Source organism: Chiloscyllium plagiosum, unplaced genomic scaffold (assembly GCF_037043375.1).
Source record: "Chiloscyllium plagiosum isolate Xiang-an unplaced genomic scaffold, Cpla_swu_hap1 HiC_scaffold_42, whole genome shotgun sequence".
Classification (NCBI taxonomy): Eukaryota; Metazoa; Chordata; class Chondrichthyes; order Orectolobiformes; family Hemiscylliidae; genus Chiloscyllium; species Chiloscyllium plagiosum.
Window position 1 is genome coordinate 1,725,429 of NW_028270180.1, and position 25,379 is coordinate 1,750,807.

The 25,379-nt window shown below is 43.1% G+C and overlaps 1 protein-coding gene across 1 annotated transcript in view; it reads left to right on the top strand.

The window, feature by feature from the left end:
* Positions 1-25,379, top strand: part of LOC122542519 (neogenin-like) — a 209,609-nt gene that overhangs the window by 164,389 nt on the left and 19,841 nt on the right. Inside the window, 12 exon segments of the mRNA XM_087982240.1 lie at positions 267-415; positions 3,465-3,603; positions 3,726-3,775; positions 5,167-5,308; positions 8,713-8,823; positions 10,980-11,174; positions 13,482-13,577; positions 15,794-16,029; positions 16,429-16,567; positions 18,333-18,440; positions 20,121-20,315; positions 22,459-22,491. Coding sequence (XP_087838366.1) covers positions 267-415; positions 3,465-3,603; positions 3,726-3,775; positions 5,167-5,308; positions 8,713-8,823; positions 10,980-11,174; positions 13,482-13,577; positions 15,794-16,029; positions 16,429-16,567; positions 18,333-18,440; positions 20,121-20,315; positions 22,459-22,491 — 1,593 coding nt within the window.

Consider the following 25,379-nt stretch of genomic DNA (forward strand, 5'->3'; position numbering starts at 1 on the left):
TTTTCAGTTGTTCTTTTACTCACTCACACACTAAAGTAGTAGTGACGATATATAGTGACATATTCTAGATCTTGTCTGAGAGGTTCATTCATGATTAATGCATCTGCCCATTGAAAATATGTCAATGCTGAATTTATTTCCAGTGTTCTCTCTGGAAGGAGTGGAAACAGCACTGAAAGGCAGTTTGGTTTCTTAGTTGATTGACTTCACTGCCTGTGGGTTCCTTTTGTTAAAATCTGAAAACACGTACTCTCTTTGTTTTTCAGTTCAAGTGCCGGGACCAGCTCAGAACCTGGTTGCACAAGCAAACTCGCCAACCTCGATCACAGTCACCTGGCAGGAGCCTCACTCAGTCAATGGGCCAATCATAAACTACAAACTTTACTATATGGAGAAAGGGGCTGACAGTGAACAGGTGAGGAAATCATCCAGGCCATTCCCTTTAATGGAGAATTGCACTGGGATCTTCAGCATCAGGAAGCTCAGGAAATTTGGACAGCTGTGATTGGTTGGCATCACGATTTGGTATTAAAGGCATCTGGGCTTTTGGAGAGAGGAAAGTGGTTCTGTAGAATATGGCAAAGAATGAATTAGAATAGAGATGGAACCAAGGAATACACTTGCCATAAAACTTAGGGAATTATAGTCACTGTTTCGAAATGCTTCCCTACTGAAACTTTTTGCACCTGGCCAAGCTCATTCCCCATTACCAAGTCTAGCATGACCCTTACTTGGTTGACTATGTACTGCATCAAGAAACTCTCCTGGATCCACTGTACAAATTTCCCCCAAGTCCAAGCATCTAGCACTAAGGGAGTCCCAGTCAATGCAGAGGAAGTTAAAATCACCCACCACAACAACCCTGTTGCTTTTGCATTTTTCCACAATCTGTCCGCATATTTGTTCTGTATCTCTTGCTGGCTGTTGGGAGGCCTGTAATACAACCCCCTCGAAGTGATTACACCCTTTTTATTCCTGAGTGGTACCCATATAGGCCTTACTGTGTGAGCCTTGCAAGGTGTACTCCCTCGGTACAGCTGAGATATTCTCCCTAATCAGTATTGCAAGACCCAGCTCTTTTATATCCCTTTCTATCTCAGCTGAAACATCTAAATCTTGGAACGTTAAGCTGCCAGTCTTGTCCCTCTCTTAACTACTTTCTGTAATAGCTACCACTGTTAGATTCTTTTCCCGAGGTTTCAAACACGAGATGCAATTCATATACACCAACTTCTGCAAACAGATCCAAGTTTATTTAAGCTCGTACAAGCTAGGTGATCCGCTTTGACCCCCCCTCGCAGATGTCTGAGGTCGAGCCAAAGTGAGGCACTGAACAAAGAAAACACATCCCCTTTATACAGGTCAGTTGGCAATGCCTACAGATGCTCTGGCCATTCCCCCCCCCAATAGTCAGATGCCACTCAAGACAATTCCCAGTCACTCCCTCACAGTCACATGTTACCACCGGTGCCAGTGGTAGGATGAAATAATCCTCAGAGATAATGTAAATAAATGCAAATGCCCTAATCCTGGGGAATCATTATGCAGATGATTTCCTGACTCAGTGATTCCCCAAGACAATACAGGTGTGACATACCTAGCTTTAGGGGATGGCTAGAAAGCATTTCTGAGTGAAAGAGATTGAATGATAGTTTAATTTGATAATAGTAGAGGGTGTAGGAGCAAATGACTGTCTAATTGGACTGGAGATCATTTGCATTCTTGTCTGACTGTTGTCCCTACCCACTTCCAGAATGTTCACTCAGTGTAGTTTAATCCTTTAATATTACATGTATGTCCAGAGAGATAGTACTGCAAGTTAATTTTTTAACATTACACCACATCAAAGTTATATGTACCAATCCAAGCTCTAAGTTCATCTGCCTTACCAGTCATACTCTTTACATGAATACAGCTATACCTCAGATCTCTATTCTTGCTGTGTTCAGTAACCTCTCCCCTTCTGTCCTTCCTCTTAGAGTCCTGGCCTTAGTCTCTAGCCCCTCCTCGATAATTTCACTTACTCACCTTGTACTCTTGTTCCTACCCCTCTATATAAACAAACGATTTGAACCTGAGGAGGAAGTCGAGAGAGAGGAGCTACTGACTAAGATGCTAATGTAAACCTCAAAGAATGTGGCTGAGTTGCAATTTTTTTCCCTTGGAGGACATTAACATTAAAACACGGTAACTTGTGTTCGAATAATTGAATTCGTGCATTTCACCTACTCCACTGTACATTGTCTTTAGAGTACAGTCATGCTCAAATTCAAAACTGTCTCTGGTTCTGTTACTGTTTAAGAACTTTAATCTTTATACCAATTTTTCAATTATGGAATCGTGGTAATCATGAACAGCAGCCAGCTTACTCTGTACCAGTGATGTGAAGCATTTCTCCAGAGCTGTACTCCCTCCTTTGCTGTTGTGAAGTGACTTCACACATGTTACTTGTACAGAATGACCCAAGTGTTGGTGGTGTTGTGAATTCTGTTAGTCAGGCCAATGATTGGGAATTTGATGTGAGATGGGGGAGTTCAGGTACCAGAGGATTGAGCTGTCTTTGACTCAATGACCTTTCCCTCTTGTATTAGCTGAACTTTGTGGAGAGGCCAGTGGCCCCTCTGCTGGGTCTTCCTGTGGACGCAACCCCATTTTGGCGGGTCACAGAACATGCTGGCATTTTCCCAGGACGACCATATCGCACTGGGAGGTTAGGGGTATCAAACCAACAAAACTGGGCCCTCCTTCGGTAGACAAAGTGCTGCAGGGGCAGGTCACAGCTTTAATTGGCCATGCCGATGGCTGAAGTAGTCTTCTGATCAGCAGCTGACCAATCATCTTTCCTACTGCCAGCAAAATGACACAGGAGCAGTAGTATGGGCTGTCCCCTCCCCTCACTTGCCAGTCCATTTGCAAACCTCCCAGAGAATTCCATCTTGCATTTCTGTTCTGTACTTGTGAACTATAGAATGGACAAGTTGTGAAGAAGGTGCAGTATTTGTCAGAAAGCAGATTTCATTAAAAAATGGAACTTGTTTTGAAAAAAACATTATTGTCCTAAAAAGTGAACTCTGCTTTTCTCTCTCTGTGCGTAGATGCTGCCAGATGTGCTGAGTATTTCCAGCATTTTCTGTGTTTATTCCAGTTTTTTTAATCGCTGTTTTCACCATCAATCCCTGACTGCTTTGAACCATGACAGTGGGATTGATCCTGGGCTAATCATGTGTTGCTTGGTCTTTTCCCCTCAATGTACACTCTGTTACTTAGATATGTGGAGATTTGTTCACTTATAGCCTGTGTACAATAACCTCTGCTCTTCTGTCCTTTCCCTTAGCCTCTTGGCCTTAGTCTCTAACTCCTCTGCAGCATCTTTGTAAGGAAGGGCTGTCTTTTAACTCCTGCAGCTGCTGGGAAAGCTTATTGCAGACAATTAAATGTGATTCCTCTCCTGGTTGTTGATGCAGGATGTAGATGTTGGGAGTCTTTCCTACACCATGAATGGGTTGAAGAAATTCACTGAATACAGTTTCCGGGTAGTGGCTTACAACAAGCATGGACCAGGAGTCTCCACTGAGGATGTGGTAGCAACAACCTATTCTGATGGTGAGTGCTGATGGCTGGTGCGTGTCGGAGAATCATGTTTTCACCTTGCTGTTGTATGTGTGATAAGTTGGGTATGTGTTTTTTTAACTCACTCTGTGACAAGCTGGCTTTGTGTTTTTCAGTTCCCAGTGCACCCCCTCAGAATGTCACGTTGGAAGTTCGCAATTCCAAGGTGAGTGCCTTTTAACAAGAGGGACAGGTGACGTCACTCGTAAACTTGCCTCGCTAGTTTTAAAGAAATCCCTCCTTGTTTTAGACAGTTTTTCTCACACTCATACTCTCCACCACCACTCATGCAGACTGACATTCACACACACCCCTACTCACTCACTCATGTCCACACACACCCCAATCACTCACTGTCTCATCCGCGCACACCCCCACTGACTCAAATCCACACACACCCTCACTCTAGCTCAACCGCGCTCTCGGTCACCTGCGCTTATACTCTCTCTCACGCTGTCTCACCCACGTGCTCTCACACTCTCCCATGTTCACACACACTTATGATTTCTTGCGTGCTTTTGCTCTCCCTAATGCTGTCACTTTCTCACGCTCACACTCGCACATGCTCTCTCATGCTCTGTTGCTCTCTCATGTTCGCACTTTCTCACGCTCACACTCTCTCACCCTGTCTGACGCTCACGCTCTCTCATGTTTATACTCACGCTTTTTCTCTCGCTTTCCCATGCTCACGTTAGCTCTCTCTCATGCTTTCTATCTAATATTCTATCCCCCTTGCGCTCTCATGCTCCCTCGCTCTCATGCTCCCTCGCTCTCATGCTCCCTCGCTCTCTCATGCTCCCTCGCGCTCTCATGCTCTCTCTTTCTCTCTCTTGCTCTGTCTCTCTCATGCTCTGTCACGCGCATGCATTCGCTGTCTCTCTCTCATGCTCTCTCTCTCTAATGCTCACTCGTGCTCTCTCACTCTCATGCTCCCTCGCTCGCTCGCTGTCATGCTCTCTCTAATGCTTTCTTTCTGATGCTCTCTCTGTCTCTGATGCGTTCTCTCTGCGCTGTCTATTTGATGCTCTCTCTCTCTCTCTGATGCGCTCGCGCTCTCTGATGTGCTCTGATGCTCTCTCTCTTTCTCTCTGATGCCCCGTCGCTCTCGGATGCCCCTTCCTATTGCGCCCTCACTCTCTGACGCTCCCTCGCTCTCTCTCTAATGCTCTGTCTAGCTCTCTCTAATGCTGTCTCTCCCTCTAATACTTTCTTACTCTCTCTCTCTGAGGCTCCCTTACTCTTTTGCCCTCTTGCTCTTGCTCTCTCACTCGCTCTCACGCTGATGCATTTTCATGCTGACACTATCTCTCCCTCTCTTTCTTATAAGTGCTTTCCCCCCCCCTCAACAAAGAAATAGTTTCTCTCTCTGTCCTTGCAATTCCATGAACTTTCTGAAGGACCTTGATTAGATCACCCCTTAAATATCTGTAACTGAGGGAACACAGGTCTAGTGTAACCTGTCTGCATAAGTTTGGCTGCTGATTGCTAGTGTTGAGTTTGATAGCTGAAGTGAGATTGTTCTGATTAGTATCCGTCTTCTTTGTTACTTTTCTCCAGAGCATTGTGGTGCACTGGCAGCCACCGCCTCCAGGCACCCACAATGGTGTGATCACTGGTTACAATATTCGATACAAAAAAGGCGGTCGGCGTGGTGAGACTGACACCACAGGAGGAAGCCAGCTTTCTCAGATAATAGATGGTGAGTCTGTCCTGTACTTAACCTGCTTTCCTGAGATTACCTTTCAGAGGTGTAAGGCAGTACTCCAGCGTTATGCTTTTTATGTGGGTAGGCAAGTGAATATTTCCAGTCACTGAGTGGGTTCATCTCGAAAATGCTGCAGTATTGACTCATGTGAATCAGGAAGGATTTTGCAAACTCACCCATTCCCAAAAAAACCAAGCAGCCAGCTTCAGCGAAAGATAGGCAGCTGCCTTTTACCCTCGCTTGGGCAATATGACCTTATCACAGAAAATGAAGATAAAATGTAATAGGTCTGGCAACATTTGTAGAGAGTGAAGCAGAATTAATGTTCAGGGTGGAATTGTGGTGTTTGGGGAGTGGTTGAGTGATTTTACCTGCTGCAGCCTTTCTGTTATGAGCTCTTTCTCAGGGTTCAATATCATTTGGGTTTAAATTCAGCTTGGTCCTCTCAGTTTGATGTGGTTCAGTCTGTGGGGCAGTGCTAGTGAGGCAAATATTAAAGTTGTGAGACTGACAGTGGCAGATCTCATGACTTCCCAACTCTAGGTCTTTGCAGAAAAACAATGTTTAACAAGTTAAATCTCATTGCTTGAGGTTTCGCTTGATTTCTTGAATTGCTAAGCTCTTATCGCCCTCTACTGTCTGTGTCTAGGATTGTTGGGGAGGTTGTGTGTCAGTCACTGTGACACAGCCTTAAGGGAACTTGAATATATTTAGTTTTACATAGAACATAGAAGAATACAGCGCAGTACAGGCCCTTTGGCCCTCGATGTTGCGCCGATCCAAGCCCACCTAACCTATACTAACCCACTATCCTCCATATACCTATCCAATGCCCGCTTAAATGCTCATAAAGAGGGAGAGTCCACCACTGCTACTGGCAGGGCATTCCATGAACTTACGACTCGCTGAGTGAAGAACCTACCCCTAACTTCAGTCCTATATCTACCCCCCCTTAATTTAAAGCTATGCCCCCTTGTAATACCTGACTCCATACGCGGGAAAAGGTTCACACTGTCAACCCTATCTAACCCCCTAATCATCTTGTACACCTCAATCAAGTCACCCCTAAACCTTCTTTTCTCTAATGAAAACAGCCCCAAGTGTCTCAGTCTTTCCTCATACGATCTTCCTTCCATACCAGGCAACATCCTGGTAAACCTCCTCTGCACCCGTTCCAGTGCCTCCACATCCTTCCTATAGTATGGCGACCAAAACTGCACACAATATTCCAGATGCGGCCGCACCAGAGTCTTATACAACTGCATCATGACCTCAGGACTCCGGAACTCAATTCCTGTACCAATAAAAGCCAGTACGCCATATGCCTTCCTCACCGCACTATTTACCTGGGTGGCAACTTTCAGAGATCTATGTACATGGACACCAAGATCCCTCTGCTCATCCACACTACCAAGTATCCGACCATTAGCCCAGTACCCCATCTTTTTGTTATTCTTCCCAAAGTGAATCACCTCACACTTAGCTACATTGAATTCCATTTGCCACCTTTCTGCCCAGCTCTGCAGCTTCTCTATATCCTGCTGTAACCTGCCACATCCTTCCTGACTGTCAACAACTCCTCCGACTTTCGTATCATCCGCAAACTTGCTCACCCAACCTTCTAACCCCTCTTCCAGGTCATTTATAAAAATGACAAACAGTAATGGTCCCAAAACAGATCCTTGCGGAACACCGCTAGTGACGGCACTCCATGAAGAAACTTTGCCATCAACTACTACCCTCTGTCTTCTTCCATCCAGCCAATTCCTAATCCAAACCTCCAACTCACCCTCAATGCCATATCTCCGTATTTTCTGCAGTAGCCTACCATGGGGAACCTTATCAAACGCCTTACTAAAATCCATATATACCACATCTACCGCTTTCCCCTCATCAACCTCCTTCGTCACCTTTTCAAAGAATTCAATAAGGTTTGTGAGGCACGACCTGCCCTTCACAAAACCATGCTGACTATCCTTGATCACATTATTCCTATCCAGATGTGCATAAATCCTATCCCTTACAATTCTCTCTAAGACTTTGCCCACAACAGAAGTGAGACTCACCGGCCTATAGTTACTAGGGTTATCCCTACTCCCCTTTTTGAACAAGGGAACCACATTTGCTATCCTCCAGTCTTCTGGCACTACTCCTTTGACAACGAGGACATAAAAATCAAGGCCAATGGCTCTGCAATCTCCTCCCTTGCTTCCCAGAGAATCCTAGGATAAATGCCATCAGGCCCAGGGGACTTATCTATTTTCACCTTTTCCAGGATTTCCAACACCTCTTCTCTACATACCTCAAAGCCATCCATTCTACTTATTTGTGACTCAGTATTCACATCGACGACAATGCCCTGTTCCTGAGTAAATACTGAAGAAAAGTATTCATTCAGTGTCTCCCCAATCTCTTCTGCCTCCACACGCAACTTCCCACTACTATCCTTGACTGGACCTATTCCTACCCTAGTCATTCTTTTATTCCTAACATACCTATAGAAAGCCTTAGGGTATGCCCTAATCCTACCGACTAAGGACCTTTCATGTCCCCTCCTTGCTGCTCTTAGCTCTCTCTTCAGGTCCTTCCTGGCTACCCTATAACTCTCAATCGCCCCAATTGAACCCTCACGTCTCATCTTGAGATAGGCCCCCCTCTTCCATTTAACAAGGGATTCCAATTCCTTATTAAACCACGGCTCCCTCGCACGACCCTTTCCTCCCTGCCTGACAGGTACATGATTATCAAGGACACTCAATAGTTGCTCCTTGAACAAGCTCCACATATCATTTACACTCTTGCCTTGGAGTCTACTTTTCCAAGCCACACATCCTAAGTCATGCCTCACCGCATCATAATTTCCCTGACCCCAGCTATAACTCTTGCCCTGTAGTACACACTTATCCCTCTCCATCACGAGAGTAAAAATCACCGAATTATGGTCACTATCACCAAAGTGCTCACCTACCTCTAATTCTAATACCTGGCCTGGTTCGTTACCCAGAACCAAATCCAGTATGGCCTCACCTCTTGTTGGCCTGTCTACATATTGTGTCAGGAAACTCTCCTGCACACATTGAACAAACACTGACCCATCTAACGAACTTGAGCTATAGCTTTCCCAATCAATATCAGGAAAGTTAAAGTCCCCCATAACAACCACCCTATTACTGTCACTCATCTCCTGAATCACCTTCCCTATCCTTTCTTCAATGATTCTAGGACTATTAGGAGGCCTGTAAAAGACTCCTAACAGGGTGACCTCACCTTTCCTATTCCTAACCTCAGCCCAAACTACCTCAGATGGCAAGTCCTCATCCATCGTCCTTTCCACCACTGTAATACTATCTTTGACAAGCAATGCCACACCTCCCCCTCTTTTACCTCTTGTGTTGCAGGATTGGAACGAAATACTGAGTACAGCTTCCGAGTCTCAGCCACTACAGTGAATGGCACAGGGCCAGCATCTGACTGGGTGTCTGCGGAAACATTTGAAAGTGACCTGGATGGTAAGGATCAAATTATAACTAAAGTAAAATTAGCTAGAGAAACTCAGCGGGTCTGGCAGCTTCTTGGGAGAGAAAGCAGAGTTCATGTTTGAGGTCCAGTGACTCTTCGGAACAGTAGCTACCATATGTTTTCAGATTAAAACTTTGTTTCTAGTTTAGTCTTAAAATACATGCATCTTAAATAAAGTAATTCTTAAGTAGGTAGTAACATCACATATTTATTGTACAAACCAGAAAGCTAGACTTATGTAAAGGATATTGGGAGTAGGAAATGTATGTCTCGGTTTCTCGCAGCATTTGGATCAAAACACTCCCAAAGCAGTTACAGCACAAGGTTAGAAGCAGAGTAAAGCTCCTGCTACATTGTCCTCATCAAACACTCCCAGAACAAGGGCAACACAAGGTTAGATATAGCATTTATGTGTAGAAAAAGAGGCACTCTTTGAAATGTATTTCTTATTGCCAACTTTGTTGAACTGCACCACTCGTATCTCTCTATATGGCTCCAGGACAGCTTTTATTCTGATATTCTTGTAGTGTGTTCAAAACCAAGATCAACAGATTTTGAGATTTCATGGTGTCAGAGTGTGGGATTGGTGCAGAGAGGTGGCTTTAGGATGGAGGATTGACCCTGTTTGGGTTGGGAGGCAGAGCGGACTCAAGGGAGCAAATAGTCTACTCCTCTTCCCGAACATTACAATAATTATTATGGACAGAGTCAATCGGGAACTACATTTCTGATTGTTGGACTGAGAACCAGAGAGCACAGTTTTAAGGTAGTTTATAAAAGAAGCAATGGCACTTTGTGAGGAAAATTCTTCACACATCAAGTGGTTACAATCTGGAAAGTACTGCCTGAGAATGTGGTAGAGGCAGGTTCAATCGAGGCTTTTAAGAGGCAGTTATACTGCAATTTGAAAAGGAAAAATGTGTAGGGTTATCAGGTGAAGAGCAGAGAGTGACACAATATAAATTGCTGCCAGGGTGAGCTAGTACAGATATTTATGTAGAGTTTTTCATGACTACCAGATGTCTCAACATTCTTAAAATGTAATCCCTTACAATATACAAACAACATACGAACAGACAAAATGGGTGCAGGAGTAGCCATTCGGCCCTTCCACCATTCAATCAGATTGTGGCTGATATCTTTCTATTGTGAATTACACATTCCAATCTACCCTAATAACCTTAGATTCCTGTTGGGCAAGGGAGTCCACCTACCATTTCTTTAAAAACAGTCAATGACTCAACCCTCACCAGCACCTTCTGTGGCAGAGTACCAAAGTTGTATATAACCCTCTGAGAGAAAAGTAATCACTTCATCACTGTCCTAAAAAGGCACGCCCTCATTTTAAAACAGTGCACCTAATTATTGACTCACTGACAGGAGGAAGCGTCCTTTCCTTTCTGTTCAATTCCTCTCGTCATTAAGGATGGTACTCACTATTTGTCCTAGTCAGGTGCTGTATCTGCACTTTTTGTGATACTTGTGCTAGAACAATTAAATTCCTGTGCATCTCAGAATTCTGCAATTGTCATTTGTGTAAGTTATACACTACTTTTCTTCATTTTTCCTGCCGAGCTTTATTTGGGGTCTTGGTTTAAAGTTTTGTCTGAGAGGTTGCACTTTCATCATTGTATCTCTCCATTGAAATGTCAGCTTGATTTTTTTTTTAAACTCATGTCCTCTCGTGAGACTTGAATCAAGACGCCCGTGAATTGGACAGTGCTACCCACTAACCCACAGCTAATAGGAATGTAGCTGGTTAGGCCATTGCTACCTAGACCCATGTCCCATTGGTCCCTGGTCAGAATGAGAGTGTTGTACGCTCTGATTTCATAGACTGAGCAGGTCAACAATGCTCCTTACCTTTCTGCTCTCTCATATTCGTAAACATTCGGTATTAATCAGAGAGATTTTTTTCTTGCTTTCCTCAACATTTGTCTTGCATTCTGTGTCTTGCTGTAAGAGAATGTATTTGTTTCTTTTTTCCTGTCTTTCTCAGTCCTCGTATTTGTCTGTCTGTCTGTCTATCTCTATCTCCAGTGCTTGCAGTTTCTATTTGTCTCACATATACTTAAATCACTTAATGGTTAGTTCTCAACTGACCGATTACAGTGCAGTATTGATTTAGTTGTTTTGTACTTTACAGAATCCCGGGTCCCAGACAAACCCAGCTCTCTACACGTTCGACCTTTGATTAATAACATTGTTGTGAGCTGGACTCCACCTGAAAACCAGAACATTGTTGTACGAGGTTACACCATTGGCTATGGCATTGGCAGTCCTCATGCAGAAACTATTCGTGTTGACTATAAGCAACGTTATTATACCATTGGGAATCTGGGTGAGTGAGAGGACACTATGACCAGAGCAATCAGGGTAATTCCTGGGGCATTGTGTGTGGGGTTGTCCTGTTCAAGCAAAGGATTCTCACTGGGAAGTTACAGAATGACTGCAGAACATGTTCAAGTCTGTTTAATCCATCTCAAATTGTTTGGTAATAATGCTGTTTTTATGTTTAATGTTGAATTCAAATCCATATTCTTGATCTAGATCACTGTATAAAAGCCAAAATAAATTAGGAGGTGCATTTTCTTGAGCATATGTTGAGCAGCAGGTGGTGGTAGGTACAAAGTGGACAATGACCTTGTATCACCTGTTGTGAGGACTCTTCACGGTGCTTTGTGGTCACTATTGGGGCGGCACGGTGGCTCAGTGGTTAGCACTGCTGCCTCACAGCGTGAGGGACTCGGGTTCAATTTTACCCTCAGGTTACTCTGTGTGGAGTTTGCACATTCTCCCCATGTCTGCGTGGGTTTCCTCCCACAGTCCAAAGATGTGCAGGTCAGGAGAATTGGCCAGGCTAAATTGCCTATAGTGTTCGGGGATGTTTAGGTTAGGGCTATTTGTTAGGGCTAAAGTAGGATATTCGGGTAGGGGAGTGGGTCTGGGTGAGTTACCCTTCGGAGGGTTGGTGTGGACTTGTGGGGCCGAAGGGCCTATTTCCACACTGTAGGGAAACTAATCCTTTTACTCTGTGGGAGAAGCTGCTGGTGAGGGCAGGGTATCAGGTTATGTATTGGGTTGGTTGAATGTTGGGAAGGGAGGTGAAGGTGATCAGAGTGTGGAGGCAAATGGTGTAAGGGTGATGCCAACATTGAAAACTGTGCTGCTGATTGAGCAAAGTTAGAATGGAGGATGTAGAGGCTGGGATGTCAGGGTGCATGTAGCTGCAGAGTGTCAGTGAGCCCATGTATGGATTTGTAGGCTGCAGTAAGAATTCTGAAAGCATTACACTGGAACAGCTAGTGAAGGATGGTCCAGGCAGGGTCTTCCCAAACATAGAAACATAGCTAGGTGTAGGAGGAGGCCATTCAGCTCTTCGAGTCTGCTGTCATTCATCCTGATCATGGCTAATTGTCCAACTCAATAGCCTAATCCTACTTTCTCCCATAACCTTTGACCCCATTTGCCCAAGTGCTATATCTAACCACCTCTTGAATACATTCAATTTTCTCAGTACAACAAGATGCAGTGCAATGGAATGTGTAGATAGTGAATTGGAGTTTATGTAAGGAGAAATATAGCTCCATGATGATAAGACTGTGCTCAAAGACATTGGTGGTGATTAAACAGTGATTGTAGCCACTCACTCTTGTTTAGCAGTTAAAATATAGATAATTAAATCCAGATAAGGAATAACCTGCTTTTGATTTATCTATTCAATGCAGACCGTCATTGGTGTCCATGGGTAATTTTTACCGAGTGAATGTTCTTCATGTGTGAGGCTGCTGTATGGTGAAATCCACCACACTCATGCTGATATGTCCTCACCTTCACTTTCAAGGAGGAGTTATTGAGTGATGACCAGGAACAGGAGTTTTAAAACTTGTTATCTGCAACCCATCCTGATTGATAACTTTCACATGGCGCCCACCATTGAGATTAGTTGACATAGCATTAACTAGATTTGAATCATAGGAAGAGTTTGTGTCAGATTTAATATCACACAGAGTGTAGAGAGAGTTGATTGTAATAGATTTTTCTTTATTCCTATTGTGGATGTGGGCATTGCTGGAAAAGCCAGCATTTGTTGCCCATCCCTAACGACTCAAGGAGGTGATGGTGAGCTGTTCCTTTGAACCTTGGGGTAGAGGAACACCAGCAATGTTGTTCGGAAGGGAGTTCTAGGTTTTTAACCCAGTAACAAGGAGTGGTGATATGGTTCCAAATGGATGAGGATAATTGAGGTAAACGGTCGTGCGGTGACAATATCAATGGGCCAGAAACCCAAACTAATGCTCTTGCACATGTGTTTAAAATCCACCTGTTGGGATTTGAATTGAATTAATAAAATCTGGAAGGGAAGACTATTCTCAGTCATCGTGATCATGACAAGTATTATGGATTGTTGTAAAAATCCATCTGGTTCCCTAATGTCCTTTAGGAAGGGAAATCTGCAATCTTTAACTGACCTGGCCTATATGTTACTCCAGAGCCACAACAATATGGTATCTCTTAACTACCCTCTGAAATGGCCCAGCAAGCAGTTCTAGGGCAATTATGGACAGCCTTGCCAGAGATACCAATGAGAGAATATTTTTAAGACAAAGGTTTGTGAGCTCATAATTATTCTTTTCTCTTGTTCTAGAGCCCAACTCACACTATGTGATCGCACTTAAAGCATATAACAGGAATGGAGAAGGAATTCCACTGTATGAGAGCACAGCCACCAGGCCTCTAACTGGTAAGAAGAAAAGATGACAAATGTTTGCTTTTTTTCTGTGACTTCCAGAGATCTGCTTTTGCTTAGGCTGCCATCACCTTTACAATTAATGATCTAATCCTCATCTAACTACCTGGTCCTAGGTGGAAAAATGATTTTGACAGAATTTCCCAGTGACTACTATTAGCTATTGGTCAAAAGGTATCCCTTCTTCCAAGGAGAGAAGGCTCAGTTCCAGTATTGCTGTTTGAATATGCCCTTCCGGTAGGGAACCTTCTCCACTGAAAAGTAGACTTGAGAATTGCTCTTTGAGTTTTGTCACTCGGGGATTTCTTCATGATCCATGATAAAGGAGAATCCCAGTTTTCACTGGCTCTTAGGATGTTAATCGCTGCTGTTTCAAGGTTCATGGACAGTTGAGAAATGTGTTACTTCAATGAGCAATAGATTTGATGCTATTAACATAGAACTGTACAGCACAGCAATGGGCACTTCGGCCCACATTGTGGTGCTGAACAAGATACCAAATTAAACTAATCCCTTCTGTCCGCCCTTGATCCATATCCCACCATTCCTTGCATATTCATGTGCTGATCCAAAAGTCTTTTAAATGCCCCTATCATATCTGCCTCCATCATAACCCCGGCAGCATTTTTCAGACTCCTACCATACTTTGTGTAAAAAACATGCCCCTCACATCTCCTTTGAGCTTTCCCCCTCACCTTAAACATATGCTCCCTAGTACTAGACATTTCAACTCGGGGAAAAAGATTCTGACTGTCAACTCTATCTATGCATCTTATAATTTTATAGACTTCTGTTAAGTTTTCCCTAAGCCTCCGCTGCTCCAGAGAAAATAACCCAAGTTTTTCTAGCCTCTCCTTATGGTTCATACCCTCTAATCCAGGCAGCATCCTAGTAAACCTCTTCTGCACCCTCTCCAAAGTCTCCACATCTTTCCTGTGATGTGGCGACCAGAATTGAACTCAGTACTTAACCAATGTCTTATAAAGCTGTAACATGACATCCTGACTCATGCACCTTAATCTTCTTGAGGAGCCTACCATGAGGGACCTTGTCGAAAGCCTTACTAAAATCCATGTAGACAACATCCAATGTTCTACCCTCCTTGATCGCTTATGTCATTTCATCGAAAAATTCAATCAAGTTAGTAAGACAGGATCTGCCCTGCACAAAGCCACGCTGACTGTCCCTATTTAGGCCACGCTTTTCCAAATGCACATAAATCCTATTCCTAAGAATTCTCTCCAGTAGCTTCCCAACTACCAATGCGAGACCCATTGGTCCATATTTTCCTGGATTATCCCTATTTCCTTACTTGAATAAAGGAACAACATTAGCTACTCGCCGGTTCTCCAGAACATCTCCAGGAATTAAGTGTCATGAGTCCTGCTACCAAGTCCAGAGTTTATTACCTGTACCATAATTTGAACAAACATTTCTGATTTATAAAAACTATTGGATTTTGACTTCAAAGTTAATATTTGTGTCCATTAGTGACTGAATTAATATCTCCTCCCATCTGGAAAAATGGCAGGAGTCCAGAAGGGAGGAAGTGGGAAGGACACAGTGGGAGAATGGAAAAATTGGTGAAAGATAGAAACTAGGAGCAGGAGTTAGGCTATTCAGCCCTTCGAGTTTGCTCCACCAGGGACACCACTCTCTGGCTGAAGAAATTTCTCCTCATCTTAGTCCTTAATGTTTACCAACATCCTTAGACTGTGACCTCTTGTTCTGGAACTCTTCGGGAACATTCTTCCTGCATCTATCCTGTCTGGTCCTGAAAGGCAAGCAGAGTCACTGAAGAACAGACACCATTGTAGCTCAGACAATCAATTCTGAGCAGGAGCAAAGCTCCCCCTTCCATTCAGCGTCACATGTTGGGGAATATCCACGGGAACCTACTACCTCCTCATGCTCAGTGTGTAACTGCTTGCAGTCAGTATAATGACCTGTTTATGTGTGTGACTTGTCACTTGGCTATTAAATTAAGGCAGGGCTTTCTTGCGAGTTTCACAAATTAATTCATTTTAAATAGTTAACACCTGGACTACTTGCTCTAATCTTGGTTTCTTTGTCTCTTTCTCCTCCATTTCATGCCTTCCTGCTGTTTGGATCTTGTGGAATCAATATCTGTGGCTGCTTTCCCTTTTCCTTACATGATTCATTATTTACCTTTTTTTACGGACATTACTCTTATTTAATTTATCCCTTAGATCCTTTTGACCCTTCCGAAGTTTATATATTTGATCTTTTCAATAATCCATACACTCCAGTACCAGACCCTAGTCCCATGCTGCCTCCGGTCGGAGTTCAAGCTACTGTCCTTACCCACGACACCATCCGGGTCACCTGGGCCGATAGCTCGCTACCCAAGAACCAAAAGATCATCGATGCTCGATTCTACACAGTACGTTGGAAAACCAACTACCCTGCCAACACTAAATACAAGGTGAGTACACTGTCTGCCAGTCTCGGTACACATTCACTCTGCCCCTTTGCAAGCCTGCCTGGAACTCTGCGATAATTACAGCATCACAGATGTGTTCCTGCATGTTAACACCATACTCTCACTTGTTATAAGGTGTAGTAGGGAGGCAGGGATCTGTAGTTCATTCCCTGGGACATGAGGATGTTAATTCCCTGTGGTTTATGGGAAGGGAGCTAGTTTCCTGTATTATAGAGAGAAGATTAATTCCCTGTTTTCTATGGGGGTTAATTCTCCATATTATTTAGGATCATTTCCCTGTATTATTTGGGGTTAATTCTCCATATCAGTGAATGATGGATGACCTTAACTCTGTGCATCTTTATCTGATACTGGTAGTATATAAATCTGATTCTGTTTTAGACTGCAGACACCACCACGCTGAGTTATATCGTCTCAGGATTGAAACCACACACACTATATGAGTTTTCTGTGAAGGTAACAAAGGGTCGGAGGTCAAGTACCTGGAGCATGACAGCACATGGAACTACCTTTGAAACAGGTATGGCTCTGGTTCGAAAGTTAAAAATGGAATGAATTAATCAATGAAATTCCTAATTCTCTGTTACTTTCCTGAGCTGGGCTGTGGAGCTGTTTGTAAATACGCTATCATGGTTCAGGGTGTAAAGTGCTGGTAGGTCCAAGCTAAATCCTGCATCTGGGATGAGTCACAAAAACTCAATCACAGTGTTAATTGCCTAGGGTTCCTGCCCTGACTGGTATCCAGTCACCCCTGCTGAATGACTGTACATCGAACATCCTGCAGACACATCACCAGACAGATGCAGTAACACCCTTGAGGGTGCACTATTATTACAATTTCTTGTGTAATTCATCAGTTAAAAGATGTGGTGTAACAATTGCATCATTTAAGATCAGTGATGTAATTGGTCATGTATTGTTTGTGTAAAGATTTGTAGCTCGGGTGCCAGTTGTAGGTACGTTTGCCAAGTTTGGAAGTTGATTTGCAGGCATTTCATCCCCTGTCTCGGTGACATCTTCAATAATTTGGAGCCTCCCTGTGAAGTGCTGCTGTGCTGTCTCTTCTGGAATTTATTTGGTTCCATCCCTGCTGCTTCTGGTTGTTTGTTGTAGTGGCCGGTGTATTGGGTCCCAGTCTATGTGCTTGTTAATGGAGTCCGTGGATGAGTGCCATATTTCTAGGGGATCTCTGGCTGTCCTCTGTTTAGCTTGTCCTATGATCATTGTGTTGTCCCACTCAAATCTGTGGTCCTTGTCACCTGTGTATATGAATACTCAGGACAGCTGATCGTGGTGTTTAGTGGCGAGTTGCTGTTCATGGATGTGGATTGCTAGTTGTCTGCCTGTTTGCCCTATATAATGTTTCATAGACCTTCTTAATCAATACAACAGAACCAGTAAGTATCCCTTAGGGAAGGTGATGGCCTAGTGATATTATCTCTAGACTGTTAATCCGGAGACCTGGTAATGTTCTGGGAACCCAGGTTTAAATACTGCCATAGCAGATGGTAGAATTTGAATTCAATAATTAATGAGAACCATTGCCAATTATAGAGTCATAGAGATGTACAGCATGGAAACAGACCCGTCGGTCCAACCCGTCCATGCCGACCAGATATCCCAACCCAATCTAGTCCCACCTGCCAGCACCCGGCCCATATCCCTTCAAACCCTTCCTATCCATATACCCATCCAAGTGCCTCTTAAACCCATCTAATTGACAAATGTCATTTAGGGAAGGAAACTGCCATCCTTACCTGGTCTGGCCCACATATGACTCCAGACCCACAGCAATTGGTTGACTCTTAACTGTCCTCCGGCCAATTAGGGTTGGTTAATAAATACTGGCCTGACCAGTGATGCCCATATTCTGTGAATGAATTAAAAAATGAATCCAGGTTTATTTGTTAAAATTTAGTTCTGATTCTTGGGCCATGATGACTTGTTTGCATCTATTGTCTGTTCTTCAATACAAGTGTTTGAATTATTAAGCCACTTCAAAAGGCAGTTAAGAGATGGATTACATTGGTGTGTGACTGGAGTCCTGTTAGATCCAGACAGATTTCCATTAGTGACCCAGCTGCCAATCTGCCATCATGACCACTTCTTAACTAGCTGATTACTTCCAAATTTTCTTAAGCTGATTTCAAACGCTGTCAGTCCCAGTTTGGGATCAGAACTACTGTACTTACAATTATTAGTTCAGCAACATAACCACTACACCAACTTACCCCATAGATACTAAGTCTAATTTCTCTCTCGCTCTCTCTCTCTCTCTATTTCAGTACCAACATCACCTCCCAAGGATCTAACAGTGGTGAGCAAGGAAGGAAAACCCAGGACCATTATTGTCAACTGGCAACCTCCATCAGAGGCCAATGGAAAAATAACAGGTATATGGGCCTGGATCACTGCCGTCGCAGACCCAAGGAGACTGCGAGAGCAGTGGGGCAGTAGGGGTGCCACAGGAAGTAGGTACAGAAGGTAGTTGGTGGGTGAGTGTGCAATCTTACCAGAACTGTCTTTGTTGAGAAAATTACTGACCCATAGGGACTAGTTAGAAAAGGAAGGAGTGGCAGATTGAGATGGAGTTTCACTCATCAGCTCTGAGCCTTTTGATTGTGGCCAGTTGGTATCCCAGCTGAGAACCTCTGTATCTCTATACAACACAACTCATTTACATTTGACTGTGATGTTATTTGAATGGCGATACCTCAGACCTGGTTTTGTGCTGCTCATACAGTCAGGTTTTCAATTTGAAATGCCAACTTTCCTTTCACATAGAAATGAAAAATCAGATACTCTTGACCCAGCAATATATTTCCAAGTCAGGATGGTGAGTGCCTTGGAGGGAAACGTGCAAGAGTGGTGTATCTGTTTCCCTTGTACTTCTAAGTGGAAGTGGTCATGGGTTTAGAAGGTGCTGTCTCAGGATCTTTGATGAATTTCTGCAGTGCATCTTGTAAATAGTACACACTGCTGTTACTGAGTGTCAGTGCTGGATTGAGTGGATGTGTTGCCAATCAAGTGGGCTGTTTTACCTTGAATGGTGTCAAGCTTCTTGAGTGTTAGAGCTGCACTCATGGGGAGTGGCAAATGGGGGGTATTCCATCACATTGCTGTGACTTGTGCCTTGTAGATGGTGGACAGGCTTTAGGGAGTTAGGAGATGATTTACTCGCTGCAGGATTCCTATTCTCTGACCAGCTCTTGTAACCACAGTATTTATGTGGTGACAAAAACAGAAGTTGCTGGAAAAACTCAGCAGGTCTGCAGCATCCGTGAAGAGAAATCAGTTAATGTTTTGGGGCCGGTGACCCTTTCCCCGAACTGAGGAAGAGTCACTGGACCTGAAACATTAACACTGGTTTCTCTTCACAGATTCTGCCAGATCAGTTAACCTTTTCCAGCAATTTCTGTTTTTGCTTCTGATTTATGGCATCTGCAGTTCTTTCAATTTTTATTTATATTGTCAGTCCAATTGAATTTCTCATAAACTGTAGTACCCAGAATGCTGATATGGGATCTGAAAGGTGGAATGCTTGCTAAGAAAGCTTTGGAACAGTGCAATCCGGAGGTAAAATAGAAGATAGTTTCAGTAGCAATTTGTCTCAGGTACAAGCGAAAGTAGATGTGGGTGTCACTATGACAGTGGGGGTCACTATGATGGAGAGGATGTAGATTTGGAAGCAGAATCATATGGAATGACAAACCATTCGATTCAGCCATAGCAGCGACTAAGGAATGGATTGAATGATGAGGGAATAGAGTTTTTTTGCAGCAATTGAGGATCATGTCTCCACATTTCATGATGGATATTGGAGATCATCAATGACTGAGTTTCAATCTCTAATACTTCTTCACTTAGCATTGTATTTAATCCACAAAAGAAACAACATTAAATAGATGGTGAGGGAAGTATAGAAATTAGTGAAGAAGGTGTTTGATATTCAGCTAATCTATCAGAGTAGTCAATATCTCCAGTGTATGCAAAGGTTTGTTCACAGAGAGAATGGAACTTTGTGAATTACAAATGTAATTCTGTGTAAAATTTTCCTTCCTTCCTGGATCCAGGATATATCATATATTACAGCACAGATATCAGTGCAGAGATCCATGACTGGGTGATTGAGCCGGTGGTGGGAGACAGACTGACACACCAGATCCAAGATCTCACTCTCGATACTAGTTATTTCTTCAAAATCCAAGCCCGGAATTCCAAAGGCATGGGGCCCTTGTCTGAGTTCGTCCAGTTCCGCACACCCAAAGGTAAGGGATGAGTCTTAGCTTTTCCATCATTACCGAAGTTCCACAGGGTCATCCCTCAGTCACAGAGGCTGCATTCTACTACCAATATCAAGTGATTCAGTAACTTCAAGGAGAAATAAACAATTTCACTAAAATTCTGTCAGGTTTTGATTTACCGTATAAGATTGATACTCATGAATTTTTAAAATAAAAATGATCAATACACAAAGCATAGAGAGACTGGAGTTTAGGGTAATTAATTTACAAATTAAAAGATGCCATTGTGGTGGCAGAATGGCTGACGGGTTACTGCTGCAGCATGTGGAAGCTGCTGGACACCAAGGTGATTCAGAGTGAACATATCTGAAGCAGTTCCAGGTACTTTGGATCTGAGTTGAGGACGGAGGTTGTATTTGAGGAACCTCAGGTTTTTGTAGGCTGTGGGAAGAGCATGGGGACTGCAGGGAGGATGAATGAACTGACCATGACACCATGGTACAGGGAGTATTCATGTGGGGGGTGGCAATGGGAATGCATTATCATTAGGGGGATAGGTACTATTCTTGGAAACCATAAGCAGGAGTCCTGAAGGCACAAAATAGATGGGAAAGCAAGTGATGAGGATGACAGAGTCTGCAGAGGGGTATAGACAAATTAAGTGGGAGGACAGAAACTTAGCTGAAGGAGTATGATGTGGGAAAATGAGACTTCATGCGCGTTGGCAAGGAGAATAGAGGAGTTGAGTTTTATTTAAATGGAGAAAAACTGCAGAAAACTGCAGCACAGAGAGATTTGGGACGCCTTATGCTTAAATCACAAAAAGATAGTATCCAAATTCAGCAAGTAACAAGGAAGGCAAGCAGAATGTTGGGCCTTCATTTCAATGACAGTGGAGTATAAGAATAGGGAAGTATTGCTAAAACTCTACTAGGTGCTACTTTGAACATAGCAAGAATACTATGAATACTAGTTTTGATCCCCTTATCTAAGGAAAGATATACCAGCATTGGAGGCAGTCCAGAGAAGGTTCACTTGAATGACCCTGGGTATGGAGGTATTTTCTCATGAGATATTGAGTATGTTGGACCTGTACTTGCTGGAGTTCAAAAGAATGAGAGGAGACCTTACTGAAACACACAAGGTTCTTCAAGGATTTGACAGGATCAATGAGGAAAGGATCTTGTAGGAGAGTGTAGGACCAGAGGCCATAATCTCAGAATAAGGGGTCACGCATTTAAAACAGATGAGGAATTTCTTCTTGCAGAGATTGGTGAATCTATGGAATTCGTTACCACAAAGGGCTGTCAAGGCTGGGTCATTAAGTATGTTCAAGGCTGAGAGAGAGAGATTTTTAATCTGTCAAGGACAATAGGGATAAAGCAGGAAAGTGGAGCTGAGGATTATCAGATCAGCAATGATCTCATTGAATGGGGGAGCAGACTTGATGGGACTGAATGTTCTACTTCTGCTCCCATTCTGCTTGCCTTCCTTGTTACTTGTTTGATGTTATTATACTGTGTTATGAAGAGATTTCAGAGCAACTGAGAAATGCACAGAATGGGGAGATTGGTCAAATGCACAAACAGTAATCAGAGAAGTGTTCACATAACTGTTAATGGTGTATAGTTATTGGATGTGTGTGTGTGATAATGGTGTGGGATTAGAGACCTCTTCTGTGTATATATGGAAAAAAGCCTTTATATTCAAATTTGTATAATCTGTGCAGAAATACTCTGGCAGTTTTGGTTATTTGCACTTTGGAGATTGTGCTGCGGATGGGTGTCTGGAATAATGAATTGTCTTGCAATGTTTAATTTTCGTCTTGATCTAATTTCTGTCTCAGTTTTGCTGTGACTAAAGTTCACTGGCTTGAGATGGGTAGGAGGGGCAAGGGTTATCATGAGTCCATTTCTACATTGAGTGGTTGAGTGAGAGGTTTAGTCACCTGTCTGCATATCTTATTATTTGGGAATGGAATTGAAGCTACTGACCACTGCCTGTGGCTTTGCATGTGGTTAAACTGCTCTCTACCTCAGCCAATGACCGTCCATGTTTTTTGCTGCTGTGATATGTTTGTGTCTGGTTGAATTTTTGATTAACCTCATCTTTCTCTTGTTGGATTGAATCGCTTTTGATGTTCTCTCTTGTATCCCTGACCTGTTAGCTGAGTCATCAGACAAAATGGCTAATGACCAAGGTAACTGCACTCAGCCTTGTTCATTCTGGTTCATCCCTGTGCTTGTTGGTAGTTTATCACTTGCTTATCATTTGCCGTTTCCTGCCATTTAACCCTTTGATATTTTTTGGTCCTCAGTTAAGTATGAGTCAGGTCAGTGTTGCAGGTTTAATTCCCCACAGCATCATGTGTCTCTCTGCTGCAGCTATCCACGAGGTCCTGAGTACAATTGGACCAATACAGCATACTGGTCAAAGTCAAACCACTCCCCAGAGGATGACTAACTCAACGCATTCCTAGAAAAGACAAAATGGAAATCGCATAAGAATCATATATTTATATTTTTACATTTATAGGAAAACGAAGTATTAAATTTTTCACTTTGCATGTGGAGCATTTTCATCTTAACCTAAGCTGTTTCAACAGCTCACAATATAATAAGGGCTGTATATATCTGGATTGAATAAATGTGTGTCTAGTTTAGTCAAAGTGTGTCGTCTATGTTCTTTGAAGACATTTTTTGTGCAGACTCCAACTCCTCCAAGTGTGGATTCTTGGCTGGGAACAAGTTCATGATCACCAGATCCCTTCCATTACCTCAGCTTATTGGTCAGTGAGGGCCAATCAAAGTGAGTCAAATGTAACCCTGTGGGAGGATTCCTTTCTGTACCAGTGGCCTGACCAGTAGTGAACCTCTTCGCTGTCAGTTTTTGCAGAAGGTGTATCTGTGTTGAAGAACCCCTTGTGCTTGTCTTTCTGCGTCAGCAGCACCTCTCTTGACCTGTGCTGTAGGGAGAACTTAAGGTGGTAGTATCTCCATGTGTCTGATGTCGTTATCTTATGAGATAATGGATAGGACATGTTTAGAAGATGCTCTTGAAGTGCGTTGGGAGTTACTACAGTGAATCTTGTAGGCGGTGCTCATTGCTGCCACTGTGCATCAGTGAAAGAAGTGAATGGTGAAGGTTTTGGATGGAGTGCCAATCAAACAGGCTGCTGTCTTGAATAATGTTGAACTTCTTGAGTGTTGTTGGAGCTATACCCATCCATGTGAGTGGTGATCATTCCATCATACTACTGACTTTGTGCCTTATAGGTTGGGGAGGAGCTGTTCAAGTTATTCACTGCAGAATTTCTAGCCTTTGACCTTGCAGAGCATTTCTATAGCTAGTCTAGTTCTGTCTCTCATCAATGGTAACCTCCAGAATGATGCCAATGGGGCATTTAAGGATGGTAATGCCATTGAACATTATGGGGCCGTAGTTAGATTCTGACTCTGTTTGGAGATGGCCATTGCCAAGGCTGAATGTTGTGAGTGTGCATTGTTTTTTCATCTGAGGAACTACACATTAACCCCCATACTGACCATTGGAGTTTTGGTCCCCTTACCTCACTGGCATTTGGAGGCAGTTGGCTGATACCAGGTATGGAGAGACTGTCTTATAAGGAGATGTTGAGTAGGTTGGACCTATACTCACTGGAATTTAGAAGAATGAGAGATGACTTTATTGAAATGTGAAGCATTCTTAGGGATCCTGACAGAGTAGATGCAGATAAGATACTTCCCCTTGTTAGAGTGTGTAGAAGGGCATCATTTCAGAATAAGGGGTCACCCATTTAAGACAGAGATAAAGGTAGAATTTCTCTAGAGGCTGATAAATCTTTGGAGCTCCTTTGTGTAGAGGCTGTGTCATTAACTATATTTAAGGCTGAGATGAAAAGATTTTTAATCAGTAAATAATTAAAAGTGGTAGACATAAGGCAAGAAAATGGATTTGCAGATTATCAGATAAGCCATGAGCTCATAGTCTGATAGAATAGACCTGATGGGCTGAATGATCTCATACTGCCCCTGCATCTTAACACTGTATAACATTCTGACCTTATTTTGGAGGGAACAGCTAAAGATGATTTGACCTTAGATACCATTCAGAAGGATTCTTCGAGCAATGATTAATCTCTAACAGCCACAACAATCTTCCTTCGTATTAGGTATGACTCCAGGTTCTCCAATGTTTCTGCCATATTTCCACTGACTCTGATATTGCTTTCCTGTCACCCTCCGCCATTTGTTTCATCTTAATCATTCTCCCTTTTACCTCAGCACTTCAACACTTATGCACATTCTGGGATCAAAGCTACAGTGATGTCTGATGTCACACAATCTTGGTGAATTCTAATGAGTATCAGTGAGCATTTTATTGGTGAATAGATATAACCTTATATAAGGAGATGTTGAGTATGTCCAGTGGACCTATACTTACTGGAGTCATCTGTAGATGTCTCCAGCACTTTGTCCTCCTTTGGGACCAAGGTTGGTGTGAAGTTACAAAGGCACCAGCTGTTACAGTGTGGACTGCTGCCATTCCAGGTCAGAGTGTGTTGGTTTCACAGCCCCACACTGTGTGTCAGCTGTGAACACCATTAACCAGGCCTAGGGACTGCAGTTCTTCATGTTAAGTGGTCAGTTGCAATCTGTAGTCAGTCAGCGACAGCTAGACCTGAAAAGGAATCTACTGATTGGTTCCTGGCAATCTAGGAACTTGTTAAAGATCTCTTTTGATTAGTCACTGTGTGATTTGGGTGCTACTGATCTGAAATTCTCTTCATCTTGAAGCAAGACTGACTTTTCCTTTGTATTTCCAAGTGAAAGGGAAGACAGCAGTTTTGTTCTGATCCCACTCTTTGACTTTGCCTTTCTCAATGCTGATTTTTGAGACTTGTTTGCTCTTCCGCGGCAGCTTCTCCTTTGAACAGTCCCAAGCTGCGTCCAGCACTTAATGAAGATTAAATATTTCCCTTAAGATTACAGGGGGACTTACATAAAGGGGGGGGGGGGGGTGGAATTAGTCTGAAATCCCCCCACATCACTACTTGCCTTGAAGCTGCTGTCTTTTAGTAGACCTCAG